General features: G+C 35.1%; 1 protein-coding gene across 2 annotated transcripts; it reads right to left on the reverse strand.

Annotated features, from left to right (window-relative positions):
- Nucleotides 1-11,468: 11,468 nt before the first annotated feature.
- LOC107813750 (uncharacterized) lies at nt 11,469-17,022 on the reverse strand. 2 transcript variants are annotated; one of them, XM_016639048.2, is made up of 4 exons: nt 16,382-17,022; nt 13,650-13,699; nt 13,008-13,085; nt 11,469-12,822 (listed from the first exon to the last, which is right to left on the reverse strand). In XM_016639048.2, exons 1-4 carry the CDS (start codon nt 16,529-16,531, stop codon nt 11,646-11,648), a joined length of 1,455 nt encoding a protein of 484 aa, XP_016494534.1. In that variant the 5' UTR covers nt 16,532-17,022; the 3' UTR covers nt 11,469-11,645. The 2 variants fall into 2 exon arrangements, with proteins under 2 accessions (XP_016494534.1, XP_016494533.1); XM_016639047.2 differs by having other exon boundaries at nt 16,366-17,022.
- Nucleotides 17,023-20,171: the final 3,149 nt, after the last annotated feature.

The raw sequence follows: 20,171 nt of genomic DNA on the forward strand, positions 1-20,171 counted from the left end.
TTTCTCAAAGAGCAATTGATTTGATAGTGTTTGGTTGAAAATGTGATCGCCGAAATATGTGTTTGGTAGTGTATGTCTTATATCTAAGTAAAAACCCGACAAATAACCGAAAAAACCGAAAAACTGACATAAACCGAATCGAGAAAAAACCGACTTAATTGGTTTGGTTTGGTTCTAATATTTGAAAAACCGACTTACTTGGTTTGGTTTCTTTTTAGGGAAAAATCGATCCAAACCGAACCATGAACACCCCTACTTAGAGGTGCGTTTAGTACATGCTCCTAATTGTCAAAAAAATGTGTCATATAGCACTACACGTGGCTATTTAACTCATCATAAAACCAGCATAAACTATCACTTTTTTGTCAGTTACTTACTTAAACTATCTGGTATCGCCAAAATCCCCCAGAACTATATTTTCCTATATATTAAAACCCCATGTTGGACTTTTAGAGTACGTCTGTCTAACTATATTAACTTATGGTTTGTACAAAGTTTTTTATATAGTTTACTCATAAAGTATTACTCTCGAATGATTGATAAATTCTAAGAGTTTTGGCCAAAATAATATCTAATGTACTGTGTTAATTTTAAGTTTAATAGTGATTGTACTTTATGCTAGACTCCAATTGATAAGTCCTTATTTATATTCACTTTGTAGTTAAAATATAAATTAAAGCATATAGTGTTGTATGTCTTAAAAGTCATCTTGTATTACATAAAAAAAATTACACAAAATAAAATTTCGCAAATAAAAAATCAATTGCCCAGCAATTATATTCTCTAATTCCAGATTACATAAAGAAGGTTCAAGAGAGTCAACTTTATTCTTTACAAGGTATTGAGTTTAATAAGAAGATTTAAATTAGTATTCTTTCAATAATATGTGTAAGACGTGAAAGAAGACTAAAACAAGAAAGAGAATGAATAATTTCAGAGGAAACAAGAGAGGGAGAAACTTTTCTAGGGGAAACCCATGTGGAGAAAAAAGGTAATAAAATGAAGAAGAAGGTGAAAAACAAAGTAGAAAGGTGAAAAAATAAGGAAGAATGATGAAACAATGAGGAAGAAAGATGGATATAACTAAAATAAGGAGAATATTTATTAAAAAAGATAAATTTGAAAGAGGGTTAGGCTAATTAGCCATTATTTTTTGTTAAGTGGGCCATTCTGATGGCTTTTTTAGGCTACCACGCGCTCCCAAGCGAGTATCTACACATGTTATGCTACGTCAGCGGCGAGAGTATTTTAATACGAGCGGCAATATAGTTTAGGGGTATTTTGGGGTCACCAAAAAGTTTAAGTAGGAAACTGACAAAAATATGATAGTTAACGGAATTTTAGGGTATTAACTCTTTTATTTAACGTCTGTTTATTAGGCTTTTGAGATGTAAAGTTATTAACTATCAGTTTTAATATTTTTTTAATAGCCAATAAAGCTAATTAATTTGTGATGACCCAAAAGGTCATCTCTTGTTTTAGAACTCAAATCTATATTTCGAAACCTTAAAAACCTCATTTTGTCTCTTCTCGATTTGCGTACGCAGTCCGGACATATATCCAGAAAGCCCTTATGTGAAATGTTTTAAGAAATAATGAATTTTGGCTTAAAAGATAATTTTTGTCGACTTCGGTCAACGTTTTGGGTAAACGGATCCGGACCCATGTTCCGACGGTCCCGGAGGGTCCGTAGTAAAATATGGGACCTGGGAGTATGCCCGAAATCGAATTCTGAGGTCTCTAGCCCGAGAAATGAATTTTTGAAGAAAATTGTTAACTGAAAATATAATAGTTTATGGAAATTGAATAGTGTTGGAACTTGATGGTATCTGACCCGTATTTTGGTTCCGGAGCCCGGTACAGGTCTGTTATAATATTTAAACCTTATATTTAAAATTTGGTGAGAAACGAAAGTAATTTGACATGATTCGGACCTTTGGTTGAGAAAATAGGAAGTTTGAACTATCTTGAAAATTTCATGAGTTTTGGTGTTAAATTTGTCGTTTAAGATGTTATTTTGGCGATTTGATCCCACGAATAAGTCCATATGATGTTTCTAGACTTGTGTGCATGTTTATTTTGGAGTCGCGAGGGCTCGTGTGAATTTTGGATAGGCCACGAAGTGTTTTGAACCTTAAGGAAAATTTTTTGCTCGCAATTGCGAAGAATCATCGCATTTGCGATGATTGGGCTGGGCAGGGGACCTTCACATTTGCGAAGTTCATCGTCGCAAACGCGACTTGAACAGTGGCCGCAATTGCGAACATCTGTTTGCATTTGGGAAGGCAGCAGGTCAGGCCAAGCTTTCGCATTTGCGAAGCATTGGTCGCATTTGCGAGTTCGCATTTGCGAATCTGTGATCGCAAATGTGATACCTGCAACTATTCAAAAACAAGTTTTGACGGGATTTTCACTTCATTTCTCAAGTTTTCAAACCCTAAGCTCCCATAGGCGATTTTCTAAAGGAGAGCTCTTACACAAATTATAGGTAAACAATTTCTAACTCATTTCCTTCAATCTATTCCATCTTGTTACAAGATTTCATCACAAAATCTAGGGATTTTCATGGAGGAATTGGGTGTTTTTGGGTAGAATTTAGGAATTTTAAAATTTAGGGATTTAGACCTCAAATTGAGGTCGGAATCAAAAATCAATTGCATATTCGGGCTCGGGGGTGAATGAGTAATCGGGTTTTGGTCCGAACTTCGAGTTTTGACCAAGCGGGCCCGAGGTCGCATTTTGACTTTTTGGGAAAAATGTTGGAAAACCTAAAACTAAGCATTGGAATTGATTTCTCTAGCATTTATTGATGTTATTAAGATAATTATGACTAGATACAAGCGGATTGGAAGTGAAATCAAGAGGTAAAGCGGTAATTAAGGTTTGATTATGGTCGTAGAATCGAGGTAAGTATTGTGGCTAACCTTAGCTTGAGGGATTAGGTATTGTTTTCCCTATTTGCTACTTGTTAGTTGTTAGTACGACGTATAGGTTGGTGACGAGTATCTATACGTCGTTGTCGAGTCGTAGCATGCGAGTGAGTTCCATACTTGTGGCAGTTGTGTTTCTTTATACGCATATTTCCTACTTAAGTTAGTTATTGTTCATGTTAACAAGTTTTACTATGTTGTTCCCGATTTGGATATTGAGTGAGTATTGGCTCAAGTTTGGGATATCTATTGTGAAATTAAATGATGAAACAATGTTATTTTATTGTGATGCCCTTGTCGGGTTGTTGTTGTTTCTGTTGTTGTTATGGCGAGGAAGAGTGTTAAAGCACGAAGGGTGATACCGTGCACATTTATATTATTCATATGGTGAGGAAGAGTAATAAAGCACGAAGGGTGATGTCGTGCACATTTACATTTATAATTATGCATATGGTGAGGAAGAGAGATAAAGCACGAAAGGTGATGCCGTGCACATTTCTATTATTCATATGGTGAGAAAGAGTGATAAAGCACGAAGGGTGATGCCGTGCACATTTTTATTATTGATTGCATATTGAGGATTGGGAGTAAAAGCACGAAGGGTGATGTTGTGCATTTTCTGTTTGCTGTGATTATCTGCTATTATCGGTTCAAGTGCACTAATTGTTTAATTTCCGTTACTACTATGATTCCTGGTTCTAGTACCCCTATAGCATGTTGCCCCTTCCCGTTAATATCTGTTTAGCTTCTATTATTGTTATTCTGTTAGTATATTGTTTAACTACACAGGTTTATGTTGTTTGTCGTGTTCTAGCCTCGTCACTACTTCACCGAGGTTAGGCTCGGCACGTACCAGTACATGGGGTCGGTTATACTGATACTGCACTCTGCACTTTCTGTGCAAATTTCGATGACGGACCTCGTGAGTAGAGATTGGGTGGCTACCTTCAGTCCACAGGAGATCCGAGATTGATCTGCTGGCGTTCGCAGACCCTGGAGTTCCCTTCCTTATGTTTTAGATTTCCTGTTTCTTTTCATTTCGAGAACAGCTGTATTTCTTTTAAACCAGTGTTTGTAGAAATCCTTAGATGTTCGTGAAATTGTGACACCAGATCATTAGGGTAGTCTTGTTTTAGAACTTTGAGCTATTATGAAACTTCCGCACTTTAAATCTGCTTAGCTTTAGTTATTATTTATTACTGTTTGAATTAATGATTAATGCATTAGAAATGTATCTGTTGGCTTGCCTAGCTTTCAAGAGTAGGCGCCATCACAATCCCGGCGGTGGAAAATCCGGGTCGCGACATAATCACATAGCTAAATGGTTCTCTTTTTATTGTTTTTAAAAATCCTAATATTTTACCTTAAATATTAAATATATTATGAAAAAATTAACCATAAAACCTATTTTTAATAAAAAAAAATGAAGCCTTTGGTGCATTGGCCTTGAGCCGACACTGACCGAAGATTGTGGTGGAATAGATACGATTTCTCCGCCTTTTATTAGATATTTCAATTCGAGCCCTAAGAATAGAAAAAATTCTGGCAGGGAACGTTTTTTCTTTTAATGAAACTTATGCAACGAATCTGGATTAGTCGGAGCCCCGATATTAGTACATAACACCGGGTAAGAAACCAAAAGAAGAAAAACCCCACTGCCAAAACCCCACTCCCAGCCAACATTGTCGTAAAGTTGGAGAAGCAGCCAAGTGGTATCACTTCCGTCTGTTTGTGATGGCAATTATAATTTTTGTTTTGGCATGTTAATTGCCTTCTTATGTAGTAGCATGAATTATAGCCGCCGACGCATTTTTCATTGTTTGAAGATAATGATACATCTAAATTGATTGAGGATATCCTAAATAGTTTGATATGTAATGCTCTTAGACTACTTTACTCATTGTCGTAAGATTTTGGGTAATATAGATTATATTGAGATTTATTTTTATAAAATTTGTAAGTTATCGTCATTACGCTAGTACGTACATCTATCATTTTTCAACGCTGAACTTCTAGCTCAAAAAAGAATTTTCATATTAACAAGATGATTTCATCTATTTAAACTACTTAATGGTAACTAGGGGATAAAGGGTTTAAATAGTACTCTAAGTTCAACTTGTAATGTGATTTCAAGTTTACTCTTAACTCCAAATCTTATGTCAATGAAATAAATACTGAGAACTATAAAGTATCACTTGGCTAATTCAATTTTTTTTTGAACTCTTTATAACAATTAATGTTCTTTTGTTTGGCTTAGTCTAGGACCAAAATTTCCCACAAAGAGAAGATTTAATCATACCATACAAAAGAAGGCAATTAAAGAGAAGATTTTGTGAAAAAAGACCACAAGTATATATCCTAAAATCTCAAATGAAAGCTGCGTAGATAATAAAATTTAAGATTATTTCAACCATACGTAAGCAAAGCAAAGCTAAATTAAAATTGACTGGAGATAAAAGATTTTGCGGACTAGCTAGATTAGATAATCATACTTGTAATTTTTTTTTTGGGGGGGGGGGGGGGGGAGGAATCAATCGTGAATCTTGCCTTTATTCCCAAGACTATGGAGTCACTAGGGGTGAAGCTAAAGGGTCAATCACAGGTTCACGTAAAATCAATAGATTTTGCTTATGTCTTGTATATATATTAAGAAATTAACTGAATACCTATAATTATTTGATCGTAAACCTAATTATCATTATAATTTTAATTTAAGGTCGCTATAAAATACTATAAATTTAAATCCTGAACCGCCTTTGAAGTCACCCCGTCACCAAAATGGTCAAAAATTAGCCACCCCACGAAAAAAAAAGATGCACGTAACTATCTGTGGTTGCTAGCAGGTCAGTCTCAACGTCTCTTAATTATTTTTAACCCAGCATGGTTTGTTTTTTGTTTTGTTCATCTAGAATTACAACAACAACAACAACATCCTAGTATAATTTCACCAGTGGGGTCTGGGGAGGGTAGTATGTACGCAAACCTTACCCCTACCCCGAGGGGCAGAGAGGCTGTTTCCAGGAGACCCTCGGCTCAAGAGAGCAACAAGAGACAATATATTAGTATTATCAATAGAGTCATAATAAATAACATAAAATACATAATATAAAATACCAGAATAACAACAATATAAGAAATATAGGAAATACGAAAAGGATGGAGAAAAGGGTTTGAGGTATACTAATATCCAACCTACACAGCCCTGCATCCGTTATCGATCAGTGGCATCCTAAGACTAACTCCTAAATGGCTAGTGTAACTCCAGTGCGCTGTAGTAATACTCACAGACTTCCCCCTAATCTACAACCTTAATGCTCGACCTCCACAATTCCCTGTCAAGGGCCATGTCCTCAGAAATCCTAAGTCGTGGTAGGTCCTGCATAATCACCTCCCCCTAATACTTCTTAGGTCTCCTTCTACCTCTCCTCATGCCCACCACAGTCAGTCGCTCACACCTCCTCACTGGCGCATCAGTGCTCCTCCTCTGAATGTGTCCGAACTATCTGAGTCTTGCTTCCCGCATCTTATCCTCCATGGGGGCCACACCCACCTTATCTCGAATAACTTCATTCCCAATCTTGTCCATCCTTGTATGCCCGCACATCCACCTCAGCATCCTCATCTCTGCTACTTTCATCTTCTGGATGTGTGAATTTTTAACCAGCCAACACTCGGTCCCATACAACATAGCAGGCCTAACCACTGCTCTGTAAAACTTACCTTTTAGTAACGGTGGCACTTTCTTGTCACACAAGACTCCCGTTGCTAACCTCCACTTCATCCACCCTACCCCTATCCGATGTGTGACATCCTCGTCGATCTCCCTGGTCCCCTGAATAACTAACCCAAGGTACTTGAAACTACCCCTCTTAGGGATGACTTGTGAGTCGAGCCTCACTTCCACTCCTGCTTCCATCGGCTCGGCCCCAAAGTTGCACTCAAGGTATTTCGTCTTCGTCCTGCTCAGCCTGAAACCTTTTAGACTCAAGGGCATGTCTCCAAACCTCTAGCCTCTCGTTGACGCCGCGTCGTGTCTCGTCAATTAGGACTATGTCATCAGCAAATAACATGCACCATGGCACCTCCCCTTGAATATGATGCGTTATAGCATCTATCACCAAGGCAAATAGGAAAGGGCTGAACGCAGACCCTTGATGCAACCCTATAACAACCGGAAAATGGTCGGAGTCGCCTCCTACTGTCCTAATTCGAGTCTTAGCTCCATCATACATGTCTTTAATCACCCTAATGTAGTCAACCGGGACCCCTTTAACCTCTAGGCATCTCCATAGGACCTCCCTAAGAACCCTGTCGTACGCTTTCTCTAGATCAATAAACACCACGTAGAATTAATAAGCAATAAACCTAACTTCTTGGTTGTTTGGTTAGGTTATCCAACTTTTTCCTTTCTTTCTTTTTATTTTTCTCCTATTTTGGTTGTGTGTGTGTGTGTTTTTGGGGAGGGGGAATTGGAAATCATAAAGTTAATACACTTAATTTTTCTTATGAATTTCTTTGAATTTAATGGGACCAGTGAGTTCCAGCTAATTAAATCTAGAAGAAGAAAAAAATGTTCGAAGGATGATCAAACGGGAAAATAAATATTTATTAACCTAGAATATTTTTTGTTAGGTGGAAACAGCAGCCACTAGAGTAATTAATTAGGAAATACGTCAACTTAGATAAAATCCTAAATCTTTTCACTAAGTGGTTTCAACGGATATTAATATATAATTCTCCACACATGTCGGAAACAATTTTTAAGTCCAAACATTCTTTTATTAAAGTTTTATAGATCTAAAGTTTTAAGTTGATCTCTGTCACATGCAGATTTTTTTTAAACACGTTGAACAAGTTGGCCTAAATTAAATTAATTTAGAGATTCCTTTCCAAATTAAACTAACTTAATCAAGTGGTTGCTTTCTTTAATATTAAATCCCCCCCCCCCCCCAAACCCCCGGTCTCTCTCTCTCTCTTCAATTAGATAATCAACTGTTTTGTTCTGCTTATATAAGTGTAAAGTGTTGTGAAGGAAAGATAAAATTCAAGCATTGGCCTAAAATAGAGAGTTAACTTCTACACTCATCGTGCAAAAGAATTTATACATTATTTGATTATCTAAAAAATATATAATAATTATTCATAAAAGAGTAGGATTGTCGGATTGGTCACAAAATAATTACCAAATATATAAACATATTAAAATAACATAAATTATCATTTTTCAGCCTTTTAACCAATATTCTTGAGAGTTCAACCAACAAAAAAAAATTAGCGTTTAGAAAAAGTTTAATTATGAAACTAGGCAAAGTCAAGTCATTTTACATAAATTTTAAGTGATAGAAAATTAAACCCTAATATCAAGTTAAAATCCTTTTTTTCCTTCCAAAATGCTTTTCTATTTAATTTGTAAGCAAACCTCCATGCGGTCAACACATTTCTCCAAGTTGATTCTGCTACACGACAGAGGTCTTAGGACCAATAAAAGAATGTTAAATTGACAAATATATTTTCCAAATAATGAAGCAGTTTAGAGTCTTTGGTAGGTGGAACTTCTTTTTTCGGGAGGTAGGTGGAATTTCATTCCAAAAATAAAAAATGTGTATTATTGAACAAGTAGCTTAATCATTCTATCTTATTCTATTTGTAGACACTAGGAAAAGAATCCATAGAGATAATAAAGTTTTCAGAAAGTAATTTTACCTGGTGAGATTTGGTTTTGTAGTTCGTTATTAACATTTATTTTAGTTACACAGTTCTTTTAACAAAAAATCAGTAAAAAATAACAAAAAAATCTGTCAACAAAATAATTAAAAAACTTTGTATATTTTGTTTTATTCAAATAGTAAGTGAGCGTAAGAGATTATATTCTCCTTAATAGGTCGCAACAGCTCCAAAAAATATTGGATCGACAAGCCTTATTAATTTTCTGCAAAATGAGAAAAAGGAAATATATGAATTACCTATCCGCAAAATGTTTTAAGTCTCCTTTTTTCGTTATAACATGCGCCTATTATCATTTTTTACTAAATTTCTTGTACTTTTATTTTCTCTATTTTTTTAAATTTTGACAGTTTAATCAAGCATTACTTCTACTTGAATATTCATCTTGAGGGTTCGCTTATGTTTATTTAGTAATTGGATCAATATTTATTAGAGTGAAAATAAAAAATATGGAGTAAAAAGATAGTGCATCGAAAAAATTGCATTTTTCGACAATTGTGATTTTTGTGTTAGCGATATAGCGATATGACTTTGGTGAAAAAGAATCATTATTGTTTGACCATTTGTGAATATTTACCCTGAATCTAGTAATCAAATACTAAAAATGACATTCTTGGGGAAAAAAAATCTGTATAAGCATTTTCATGTCATTCTTCTCTTCTCTTCTCGTTTCTAGGTCATCACATATAATTAGAAAAATTAAATAAAAACAAATAAAGGGAAAGATGAAGATTACATATAAATCATGTGAGTTCTAATCGAAAAGTAAGGCCTGCGTGTTGCTTTTTGTACAACAGATCAAGATCGCAATTCACAAAAATCATGCTATTTTATGCTTATTTCGGGCATATGTTGTTGTCTTGATCACATGCCACTATTTGACTAAAGAGGCAAGTTTAGTAATTTGGACTCTATTTTTTTTTTAAAGGGGATATACCTCTCCCCGCATTTATGGCGAAATGGCTCTGACTAAAACATTGCACAACTTTGTTTTATTAAACTAAAATAGTGCTGTGACATGGTCTTTACCCCCACATATAACCTAGGATTGTGCAAAAGCTCCAACAAAAGGGAATCAAAGCGGAGGGCAAAAAAAATAGTGTTGTAAAAGCCAACTTTGTTCTAACACTTTGGTATTTTGGGATTACGAACTTATTTATTCTTTTTCTTATCTAAAAGAGTCTTTCAAGAATCTAATCAACTAACCAACCCCACCGCCAAAAGAATTGTCATAGCCATTTCTAATTGCTACAAAGTCAGGTTCACATACCATTTACTTTTCACTCAGTATGGTTTGTTGGTCTAAAATTTGACATGGAATTATCGACGAGCAGTTCAAAAAAGATAATGCAAGTAATTCACATATAGGCATGCCATAAGCCCATAGCTATTTGGGATTCAGCCCACAAAGCATTCAAATTTTCAAGTGAGAATTGTAAAAATTGTACAACATCAGTCCCATGCAGTGGTAAAAATAGCACGGGCTAGCCAGTTTTCAGACTGGTCATTCAAAAATGGCTAGCATTTGCAAAGTCAATGAAAAATAGCTACTATTTTGCTGCAACACGGAAAGTTCCAGCACAATATACTGGAAATCGGTGCACCTGTGTATGAACTTCCAGCATATTATGCTGGAATTCCAACACGCGAAAAGTTCTAGTGTAATATACTGTAGATTGGAGCAACGGTATATTCTCTAGTATACCAAACTCTAGTATTTTATGTTGGACCGGTATATTCTACTGGAACTCCAGTATAATTCTAGTATATTATACTGGAATTCTAGTATATTATACTAAAGTATTTTCGGATTTTGAACAGTGTTTTCGTTCAGATTTATCTTTACATGAAAAGTGTCTAAAATTTGATTACTTTTGAAACTGTGACTATTTTTGAATGACCAATTATAAATCTGGCTATTTTTAAATTTCTCCCTATTTAGTGCTGACCAAGTCTGTAGTATGGCTAGTTTCTTTTCCTAAAGTTTAGGGGAGCTTGTTTAGTGGAATCTTGTTAGTGGTTTAGTGGAATTACAGGTTCAAGCTAATTTGTAAGCATGTATAAGGCCATCGGTGGATTAAATAAACTATCCAACTATTTTCTTCTGCAAAAGTTTCAATTCTACTTCCAGTTATTCTTTCTACTATTGAGCTTGCTATTCTATTTTGATTCTTCAAGAATAGCCTGTACCAACCAGTTTTCAGAGTGGTAGTCGAAAAATAGCCAACATTTGCAAAGTCCTTGAAAAATAGCCACTATTTTATACGGAAATAAAATATGAACAAAAATACCATATCTGAAACACGAAAAGTTCCAGCAATATGAGCTCCTGCATATAAACTTCCAGCATATTATGTTAGAACTCCAACACATTATGCTGGAATCTCATACGCAAAAAAATTCGACCTACATCATATTATGCTAGAATTTTTCGGATCTCAAGGGAGTTTTGTTCAGATTTTATCTTTACATGATAAAATAGTTAAATTTTAATTACTTTTGAAAATGTGGCTATTTTTCAATAATCAATTGTAAATCAGGCTATTTTTTATTTTTTCCCCAATTTTCAAGGGCAAAGATCACTTGTAGCCTGCAGCTAAAATTATTCACATTTGGTAGCCGCAAAAGTATATAAAGTGTGTGTATATATATATATAGGCTTTTATTTTGAGAGCGGCTATAACGACATTTTCCAGATTTTCAACAGAAGTGAGCGTTTCATCCTCCATAAAGCCCATTGTCAAATTCCATCAAACTTTTGGGATTATATCTTGTGCTAGAACTTTTCTAAGTATGAACAGCCTGACAGGTCTATTTTACACAGGTAACAGTAAGTTGGAACTTATTATTCACAACTTGTCAGCTTCATTAGAAGCCACTTGAACTGACTTCCACATGTTGAGTCCAGTTGCAAATATGGCCATGCAAAATAAAAGGTTAGAAAAGAAAAAATTTATGCACAAAAAGGACTATGCAACCTGCAAATCACCTTTACGGGCTCTTTTTCGTTTCCTTTGTTACCATCTCAGATTGATGGTCCTCCTTTACCGGAGTTGTATAGGTCGTGCAAACTTCCTTTCCTGGTACTTTAGTTATTCGATTAACAGACTCATCTACCATAGCAAGCCTGAACTTTCCGCGTCGCTTGAAGCCTTTCTTAGCAGCTAACAATGACTGCAATGGAACCTCGGAATCAGCGTCACTTGGTTTATGATCATCTCCTCCTACAGTCCCTGCAATACTATTTACATTGTTGCAAGACTTGGCTTGAAGTTTGTCTTTGGAGGGGCGAGGACAAGCACTTCTTGGCTTCACAGGAAGATTACCTATCGTCGAGAATGTGAGCAAGGAAGAAGTAGCTTTGTGGTAAGAGCTTTCGCAATGGTCCCGATATGCTTTAATGACTATGTCCCTGAGGGCCTTCGCTGACTTGTATTCTCTCGTCCTTTTCGAGTAATATACAATGGCATTAGTTGTTAGCAAAAGTAAATCTCTAAAGAGCTCAGCTGCTGATTTGATGGAACCGTTGGCTAATCCTAATCTTACTGTTTCAATATCCACATGCTGCCTGATAATATTCTTGTATCTAGTTCTCTTCTGGCTATCGTGACGATGCCTAAAGATCATAGCAACTTCGGACTGTGTAATAGAATTGAAAATTGCCATCAAATCATCGTCGTCCCTCAGTCTAGATAATCCTCCTTTACTATCATCAGAGGCGGTAGGCTTAGTACTTTGGTTGCAAATGGTTGATGTTCCTTTAGAGTGGGAAGTGGAGATGCCACTGATTGAACACACATTGTCACTTTCCCCAACACTCACTTTTTTGCTATCTAAAACAGCATCTTTACTTTTTCTTTTACCTCTTCTCTTCCTCAAAACCCCTCCATTTCCATTGGCAGTCTCTGCTAGCTCACAAGACTCCGACCATTCTAGCTTTTGATCTATCTCTTTAGTCGAGGCTATAGCAGGACTCTCAAACTCGGGTGAAAACTTGGTCCTGGTATCTAGTGTGAAGCTGCCAGCAGATACACCGTCTTTGCCAAAAGACTCCATGTATTCTGACTTTACAACAGCAGCGAGCGATTCAGTGTGACAAAAACCATAATCTATCTGAGCAGACCGCTCTCTCTCTGCCTTAAGGCTTTCAATCTTTGTGAGGAGAGACCTGAGATTTCACAATAAAATGGAGTTAGAAAACTTAAGTGAGAAAGGAGATAAGAGTTTGAATAAGAGATTACCTATAAAGCTGCAGAAATGAAAGCTACAGACTCGGTGTAGTCAAGAAACTTCGTATGCAAAGTATTTGAGTGGCACCAACTTAAGATAGAGAAGCAATATATATTTACTAACCCAATTGAGCATTCAGATTTCTGCAATTCTCGCTTCAGTTCTTCAACTCGTCGTCTTCGTAGCTCTTCAAACCAAGCACTAGGCAAAAGAAAGGTAAAGTAGCAGGGCATTGATTAGTGCAAGGATAATATCTTAATGAATGAGTTTTCTCCCAACAGATATTAAGCGAATGGAAAACATGAATTCAAGTCAAAGCTTAGTACCCTAGGCATAAATTCAAAAGGCTATTCTTTTGTCACGCGACAGCACTAGGTTATTAGTGCAGTCATAAGCTGAGATAACATAGGAATTATCTTGACTCAATAAAAGTGATCATAAAACATTCATAAGCATTTCAGAAGGCCACAACTGACATGGTTAGTGATTAAAATAAAGGGTAGCTCGATGCATGAAGCATCTCGCGTTTACGCAGGATTCAGGGAAGGGTCGCACTCCAAGGGGGTGTGATGTAGGCAGTCTACCCTGATGCAAGCATCAGTGGCTAATTCCACGGCTCGAACCGATAGGTCACACAAACACAACTTTACCGTTGCTCCAAGGCTCTCTTCAGGTGAGTGACTCATGCACAAAACTAAATTAGCTCATGACTACATATCAAAAGAAAAACTAGATTAGTTCATAAGCTCAAAGCACTTGACTCACTTGCAGCCAGAGTAGCGCTTTTGCAAATCCTCATACTTGGCTTTGCAGGCCTGCAATTTAGTATATTTTTTAAAAAAATCAGCATTTCATAGAGTAGAGGTAATAGTATGCTTAAAGATATGGATGGTGACGACAAGGGGTCAAGAACGTCAACGAGGCAGTAAAGTAGATTACTTGCAACCTCATTGGCTAGCTATATAGTTGATCGGCATAAAGCTAAATTTGTAAAGCTAGTTAGTCTCCTTATCCGGTTAATTCAGTGTAAGTTTTGTTCAAGAAATTATTATCTTTATTAGTTTCCTTGTACAGTTTAGCATATGTATTCATTAGTTACCAACAAAATCATCTATTTTTAATAGAATAAGTCTGTCACCAGGAATGATCTCCTAGAAAGAATAAATAACAGGCAGATTTAGAGGGGTTATGTGTGTTCAGCTAAACACATTGCTTTCGCCTTGAACTTTGTATACGATATAAAGGGTAGCCTGATGCATTAAGCTCCGATTATGTAAAGGCTCCCAGAAAGAGCCGGACCACATTGGGTTCTACGTAGGCAGCCTTACCTTGAATCTTTACATGAGGTTGTTTTCACGACTTGAACCCATGACCTCCTGGTCATACGACGGTAACTTTTATCTTCTGTACATATGCCCAAAAAAAAAAAGTTTTAGCATTTATGTTGCGCGGACTCTTCGAAATGTTGTCGCACCCGTGTTGGATCTATCCAATATGTACTCCTTTTGGAGGATCCGACACACACCCGACAACACTTTCGGAGAGTCCGAATAACATAGAATAAGATTGCACTAATTTTGCTCACGGACTCTAGACCTCGAATTTGCCCATGTGAAAAATTCAATCCCTATTAGGCACGCCCAGACCACCACTTACCCATGTTGAAAGTCTAATAGTAGCAACTAATCCCTTCTTTCCACTATACTAAAAATATATTTTCACTTTTATTTGTCTATTTTAGCAAATCAAGAGAAAATCAATTTTTTTTTCTATGTTTTACCCTTCTCTTGTAATAATCCTATATGTACTTTTTTTTTCCTTTCTATTCCTGTCCCTTTTATCTCCTTTGTTGGAGCTATTGCTTCTTTCGTGTGCTAACCAACTAAGCAACCCCTCTTGTCAATACATGTAGTTCAATTATCATTTTTTAAGGTGCGTGCCAAGTTACCGTGTACAAGTGAACAGAAGGACAATGGAGGACTCTAAAAGCGTTAAATGACAGAATGGAAAAGCACCTAATTAAATATGGTCAATACTTTATTTGGTAGCCACATGTTGATTGGTGACAAATTTTGGCTTAACTAACTCCTGTATGACGTACCAAAAGATTCACCCTATGTTCCACCATGCTAGAGAAAAAGTTTTGATCAAACTCTTCCCGCGCACATAATAAATTTCCTATCTGAATCCTGATGGCGACCCTCCACGTCAAAATACAATTTTTTTTAATTACTACACAAAATCGACAGACCATCCGATATATATAATTTATCGAATCCAAAAGAAAAAAAAATCGTTAATTTATTATTTTAACAGAGGATTACCCCATATTAATTTTCCTTACCTTTGTCTTATTCACTTTTTTTAGTTTTCCTACACATTGGAGATTTTTCTATCCCATATTAGGTTGGACCTCAAGGCTGAAAGTTTTTACACCATATGTCTAATGATTATAAATAGTTTTTACAACTATGTAGTTTTACGTGTTATAGGTCACTTATCATGTTTTTTAAGTTACTTTTACAATATTAGAGATGCGCAAAAAGACTGTTACAGTGCCTTAAAACTAGAATCTATTCTAAGCATTAATAATACTCCGTTGACTAATCCCAATTAGTCATTATTATTATGCATAAGGCCCCACGAAATCCACTAATACAAAAAAAAATCAACAGAAGAACAATGATTCTAACATAACGAAAACGGAAAAGGGCCAGAAATGGCCCTCTACTATCTAAAATAAGTCATATTTGGCCCCGTTATACTATTTAATTAAAAAAGTTCTTATCGTTTGTGACCAGAAATTAAAATGTCCCTTCACCGTCTACTCCGCCATTTAAAATTAAAAATATCCACTTGGCAGTCTTTGATTGAACGAATTAAACTCACCCCTATTTTTTAATTAACCCACAACCCGGTTCATTTTATCCGACCCACCCGTAAATCACTTAAAGAACACCCAAAATAGATCGGTCTTCTCATTCAAGAACAAAAGCTAGGGTTCTTCGAGAAAATTGATTCTTTAATCGGCAGCATCGACTAAGAGAAGGCTTTGTTGAAGAACCCTAACATTTGGTCTCGCGCTTTTGTTCTTGAATGAGAGGACCGATCTGTTTTGGGTGTTCTTTAAGTGATTTACGGGTGGGCCGGATAAAATGAACCGGGTCGTAGGTTAATTATAAAATAGGGGTGGGTTTAAATCGTCCAATCAAAGAATGCCAAGTAAATATTTTAATTTTAATGGTGGAGTAGACAGTGGAGGGACATTTTAATTTCTGGTCACAAACGGTAAGAACTTTTTTAATTAAATAGTATAACGGGGGCCATATATGACTTATTTTAGATATTAGAGGGCCATTTCTGGCCCTTTTCCGTAACGAAAAATCAGGTACTACGTACGTTAAATTAAAAGCAGAGAAGATTAGACCAAACAAGGCAAACAAAAGGATATTTGTCGTTATTAATAAGAATGGCACTTAACGTAAATTAATGTGAACCTCAGGGGTGAAGTAGTATGAACAGATGGTACGAGAACGCAGCTCCAAAGCGACGACGTTCCAATCTTGTGTCCCATGCCGGAGAACAGCGCCACCTAGGATTAGTTCTTCCCACGTACCCCACCTCCTTTTTCCCGACTCCACCACCATCGTTTCTGTCCTAACACGTGTACGACTGAGAACAGTTTGTTGTCCACGTGTACGACTCAGATTATTTGAAAGGTTAAAAATCACCACCAGAACAAAGTTTCGAATTTTAAACTGATCAAGCTCTTGTACCACGCGCACCCTGTGCACGTTAACATCAACGGCCGGTACCACCACGTCGGCAGTTTCTCCGATGGAATATAACCGGAGAAAAAAAGAAGAAGAAAAAGAAAAAGATCGTTGAATAATTGGAATCAGAAAAAGATCACGAGAAACGGAGGGAGAAAAATAGGGTTTTGTATAAAGGAAAATTATGAAAGGTTGAAAAGGTGTTTTTATTTTTATTATTATATCAAAGAGGTTTTTGTAAGATAAGAATAAGCGGGAGAAAAGGGATTGACGAATTTATGTGAAGAAAAAAGAAAGATTTGAGATGGAGAAGAGGGTGAAAATGGTTTTTTAGAGATTTTTTGTTTGACTGAAAATTGTGTACTTTGAAAGTTTGGGGGTGAACAGTGACTGTGAATTTAAATGACCGAAAATGTTTCTAGAATTTTCAAAATGACATGGATATCCTTGTTATGAGTTGACACGTGGCGGTACTTGAAGGGAACGAATTAAATATCCCAATCAGATTACTCGCGTTGATTACGTACTGTAACAATAACTAACTAGTGCTGTCATTATATCTGGACCAGGTGTGATTATGACATTCGGATAAAGATTTCGCTGTCCCTTTTCTGAATTTTTTTTCTTTTTTGAATTTTATTAAATACCAATTAAAGGCATGTGAAAAAAAATCGGATTTTAAAAACAAATATTTGAAAGTTGAATAATAAATATTATTTATATATTTGAATATGCATTTCACCTGAAAAAGAATATTACAATTTTTAGGAAACACAATATTATTTCAAACTTGAAATTCATCTTAAAAAAATTTCAAATCTTATTACTCATTCTATTTTATAATCGATATATTTGTTTCTGTTAGGCTCCTGTAGTTTTTCTTTCTAATAAGCATTATCTTCTCCAATAAAATAATGTGTTCAAATATAAAGACTAACAAATTTTCGTAACGGTAGCTTTACACCGAGATCGAGCAGTTCCAAGAAATAATTATAGCAAGTTTAGGAAAATGGAAAAAAGTCAACCTTCTTATAAACCAATAAAGAAGAAGAGTATTGCAAATAGAGAGAGTGCATATGTTTTAGAAATACGTATTTTGGTTGCCTTGTTAAAAACATTGCAAGGAAAATCCAGTGGGACAATACTTTGTAATGAAAAAAGAGTATAACGTGTATTAACTCCCCCTAATGAGAGCATCAATTCACATCTTTAAGCCTTTGCATTCCAATCTTGTTCACCATCTTCAAAAGATCGTTGGTAGGGATTCGATAAACAAATCGGCCATATTAACTTGAATGAATATATTGCAACTTGAAATCATTATTCTTGATAGATATATAATGTCTTCATATAATGTCGTGGAATGACTTTTCAATATCTCCATAGAGGTATTCCCGCTATCACATTATCATGCTTATACTTATAGTAAGATACATATGTGCACAAATTGCACTTAGGATGTGGTACTTCAGGACCAAAAATTGTATATGCTTTAAGCAATTTAAATCTTTTAGAGATTGACATATAAGCCATATAAATAGAGTTTATATGCATATCAAGTTTTCATGTCATGCTAGACATATAAGATAAATAAAAGTGATGTGCAGGTCCAAAATTATATGTCTTTCGTATGAAACAAATTATATTCGAATTGTGTCTCTTTCATTTTGTCAATATTTTTGTATCTGTATTCGACAGACTTAAAATCCTCATATATACTTAGCGCTATCATGGATGCCGTCGACAAACATTATATATCGGTTCCAATATTTTTTTCATAGAGACATAACATAGAGATCTCTTTATTCATTTCAAGTACCCCAATCTCTCCTAAGATTTTATGAAGTGTTATGTCATGTGATCTTTTAGATCACTTGCTTCCTTATGATGATTATTTTGATCATTTGCTCATCTTCTCTATCAAAAATTTTATTTGAAATCGATTTGTCTATACACTTTAAGCATACCATAGACTTATTCTAATAGGAGCATTTGCAGTGAGAATATAGTTACTTTCTTTGGGTCAGCAAATGCATCTGCCATGCTTTGCAATATATTGCAGACGAATTATCTTTTTATGAACTTCAAGTTCATATTATCTTATTCGGGGATCTAGATGTGGAAATGATAAATCTTTCTACGTAACTCTTCCTCAAATATTTATCTTGTCTCCCTCTCATGTTAGAAAGACTAACTTACTTCCTCAACTTTGGAAATTCACCTTTGTGCGTTATGGTGTTAATCAAAATATACACCGCACATCAATAATAATAATAATAATAATAATAATAATAATAATAATAATAATAATAATAATAATAATAATAATAATAATAATAGTAGTAGTAGTAGTAGTAGTAGTAGTAGTAGTAATAATAATAAGATGGAATTATTTGGTTCCTGACCCTGAACCACTTGTGAGGGGAGAATGTAATATACTTTCATATATAACTTATATCAAAATGATATAGATAACTTTGTTCTCATAAAAAATAGTTTAGATATTAAGTGGAGGCACTCAATAAATTATTATGTTAAGCCAACTGTAATGTAAATCAACTTATCAAGATGCACTGTCTTTAATAGAAAATCTGAAAATTATGCTCCAAATTAAATATTGAGCAAGTTACCTCGCAAACACTAGGTTGCGGGTTAATAATAATCGCATATGTAACCATATCATAGATGCATGATGATGTGGTATACATGACAGGTGAATTAGTCCATATTCACCTTTGATATTTCTAACATTCATGGGATCCCAATTTTAGTTGGTCTATTAATTAACGAGAACAAACAATATAAGAGAATCCATAAAGAACTTTCTACTTCTTTAATATTTACCCATGTGAATTCTATTTTAATTTTTCACATCATACTTAAATTAATATGGGTAAACCAATTATCCCAACTGGATTAATTATCAATATTGATAAACTTCAGTTTTACACTATGATGTGTACAATTATGAGTAAACTTCAAGTTTATTATGATATATGTTTTTATATCAATAAACTTCTACTTTATTGTGACATTCTTTTGTTTGTGTCGTACAAACTAGAGAATAAAGCGGGTAGATTTTTACGTACATATTAACCCGCTACAAGTTGTAGTAATAGAAGATATTAAATTTTTTCTTTATTGATAGTCTCAATATAACTAATCGCTTTCATAAATACTTTAGAAACTCGATAAGTTTCTTTGAGACTTATTAAGACACCATACCTTATTGATAATCAATTTTATTTCTTCAAAGTAGTATAATTGGCTTTTCTAGAGCTTTCAATTAATTTGTACTACCACATATTCATTAACATCCATATGGTGAATATCTCTTTCAAAGAAAAAGTTATACCATTATGGTCATGATCAAAATCATTATAGGGAAGATATGTAACTTCCATTACTTTTACCTTGTAATAATCACATTGCCATAATTTTTTGACATAATCACAATAGGTATGTGATCAATGGTCATTCATGCCATAGTGAAATTATTTTCTTATTTCATCAA

The sequence above is a fragment of the Nicotiana tabacum genome, chromosome 1 (genome assembly GCF_000715075.1).
Source record: "Nicotiana tabacum cultivar K326 chromosome 1, ASM71507v2, whole genome shotgun sequence".
Taxonomy (NCBI): domain Eukaryota; kingdom Viridiplantae; phylum Streptophyta; class Magnoliopsida; order Solanales; family Solanaceae; genus Nicotiana; species Nicotiana tabacum.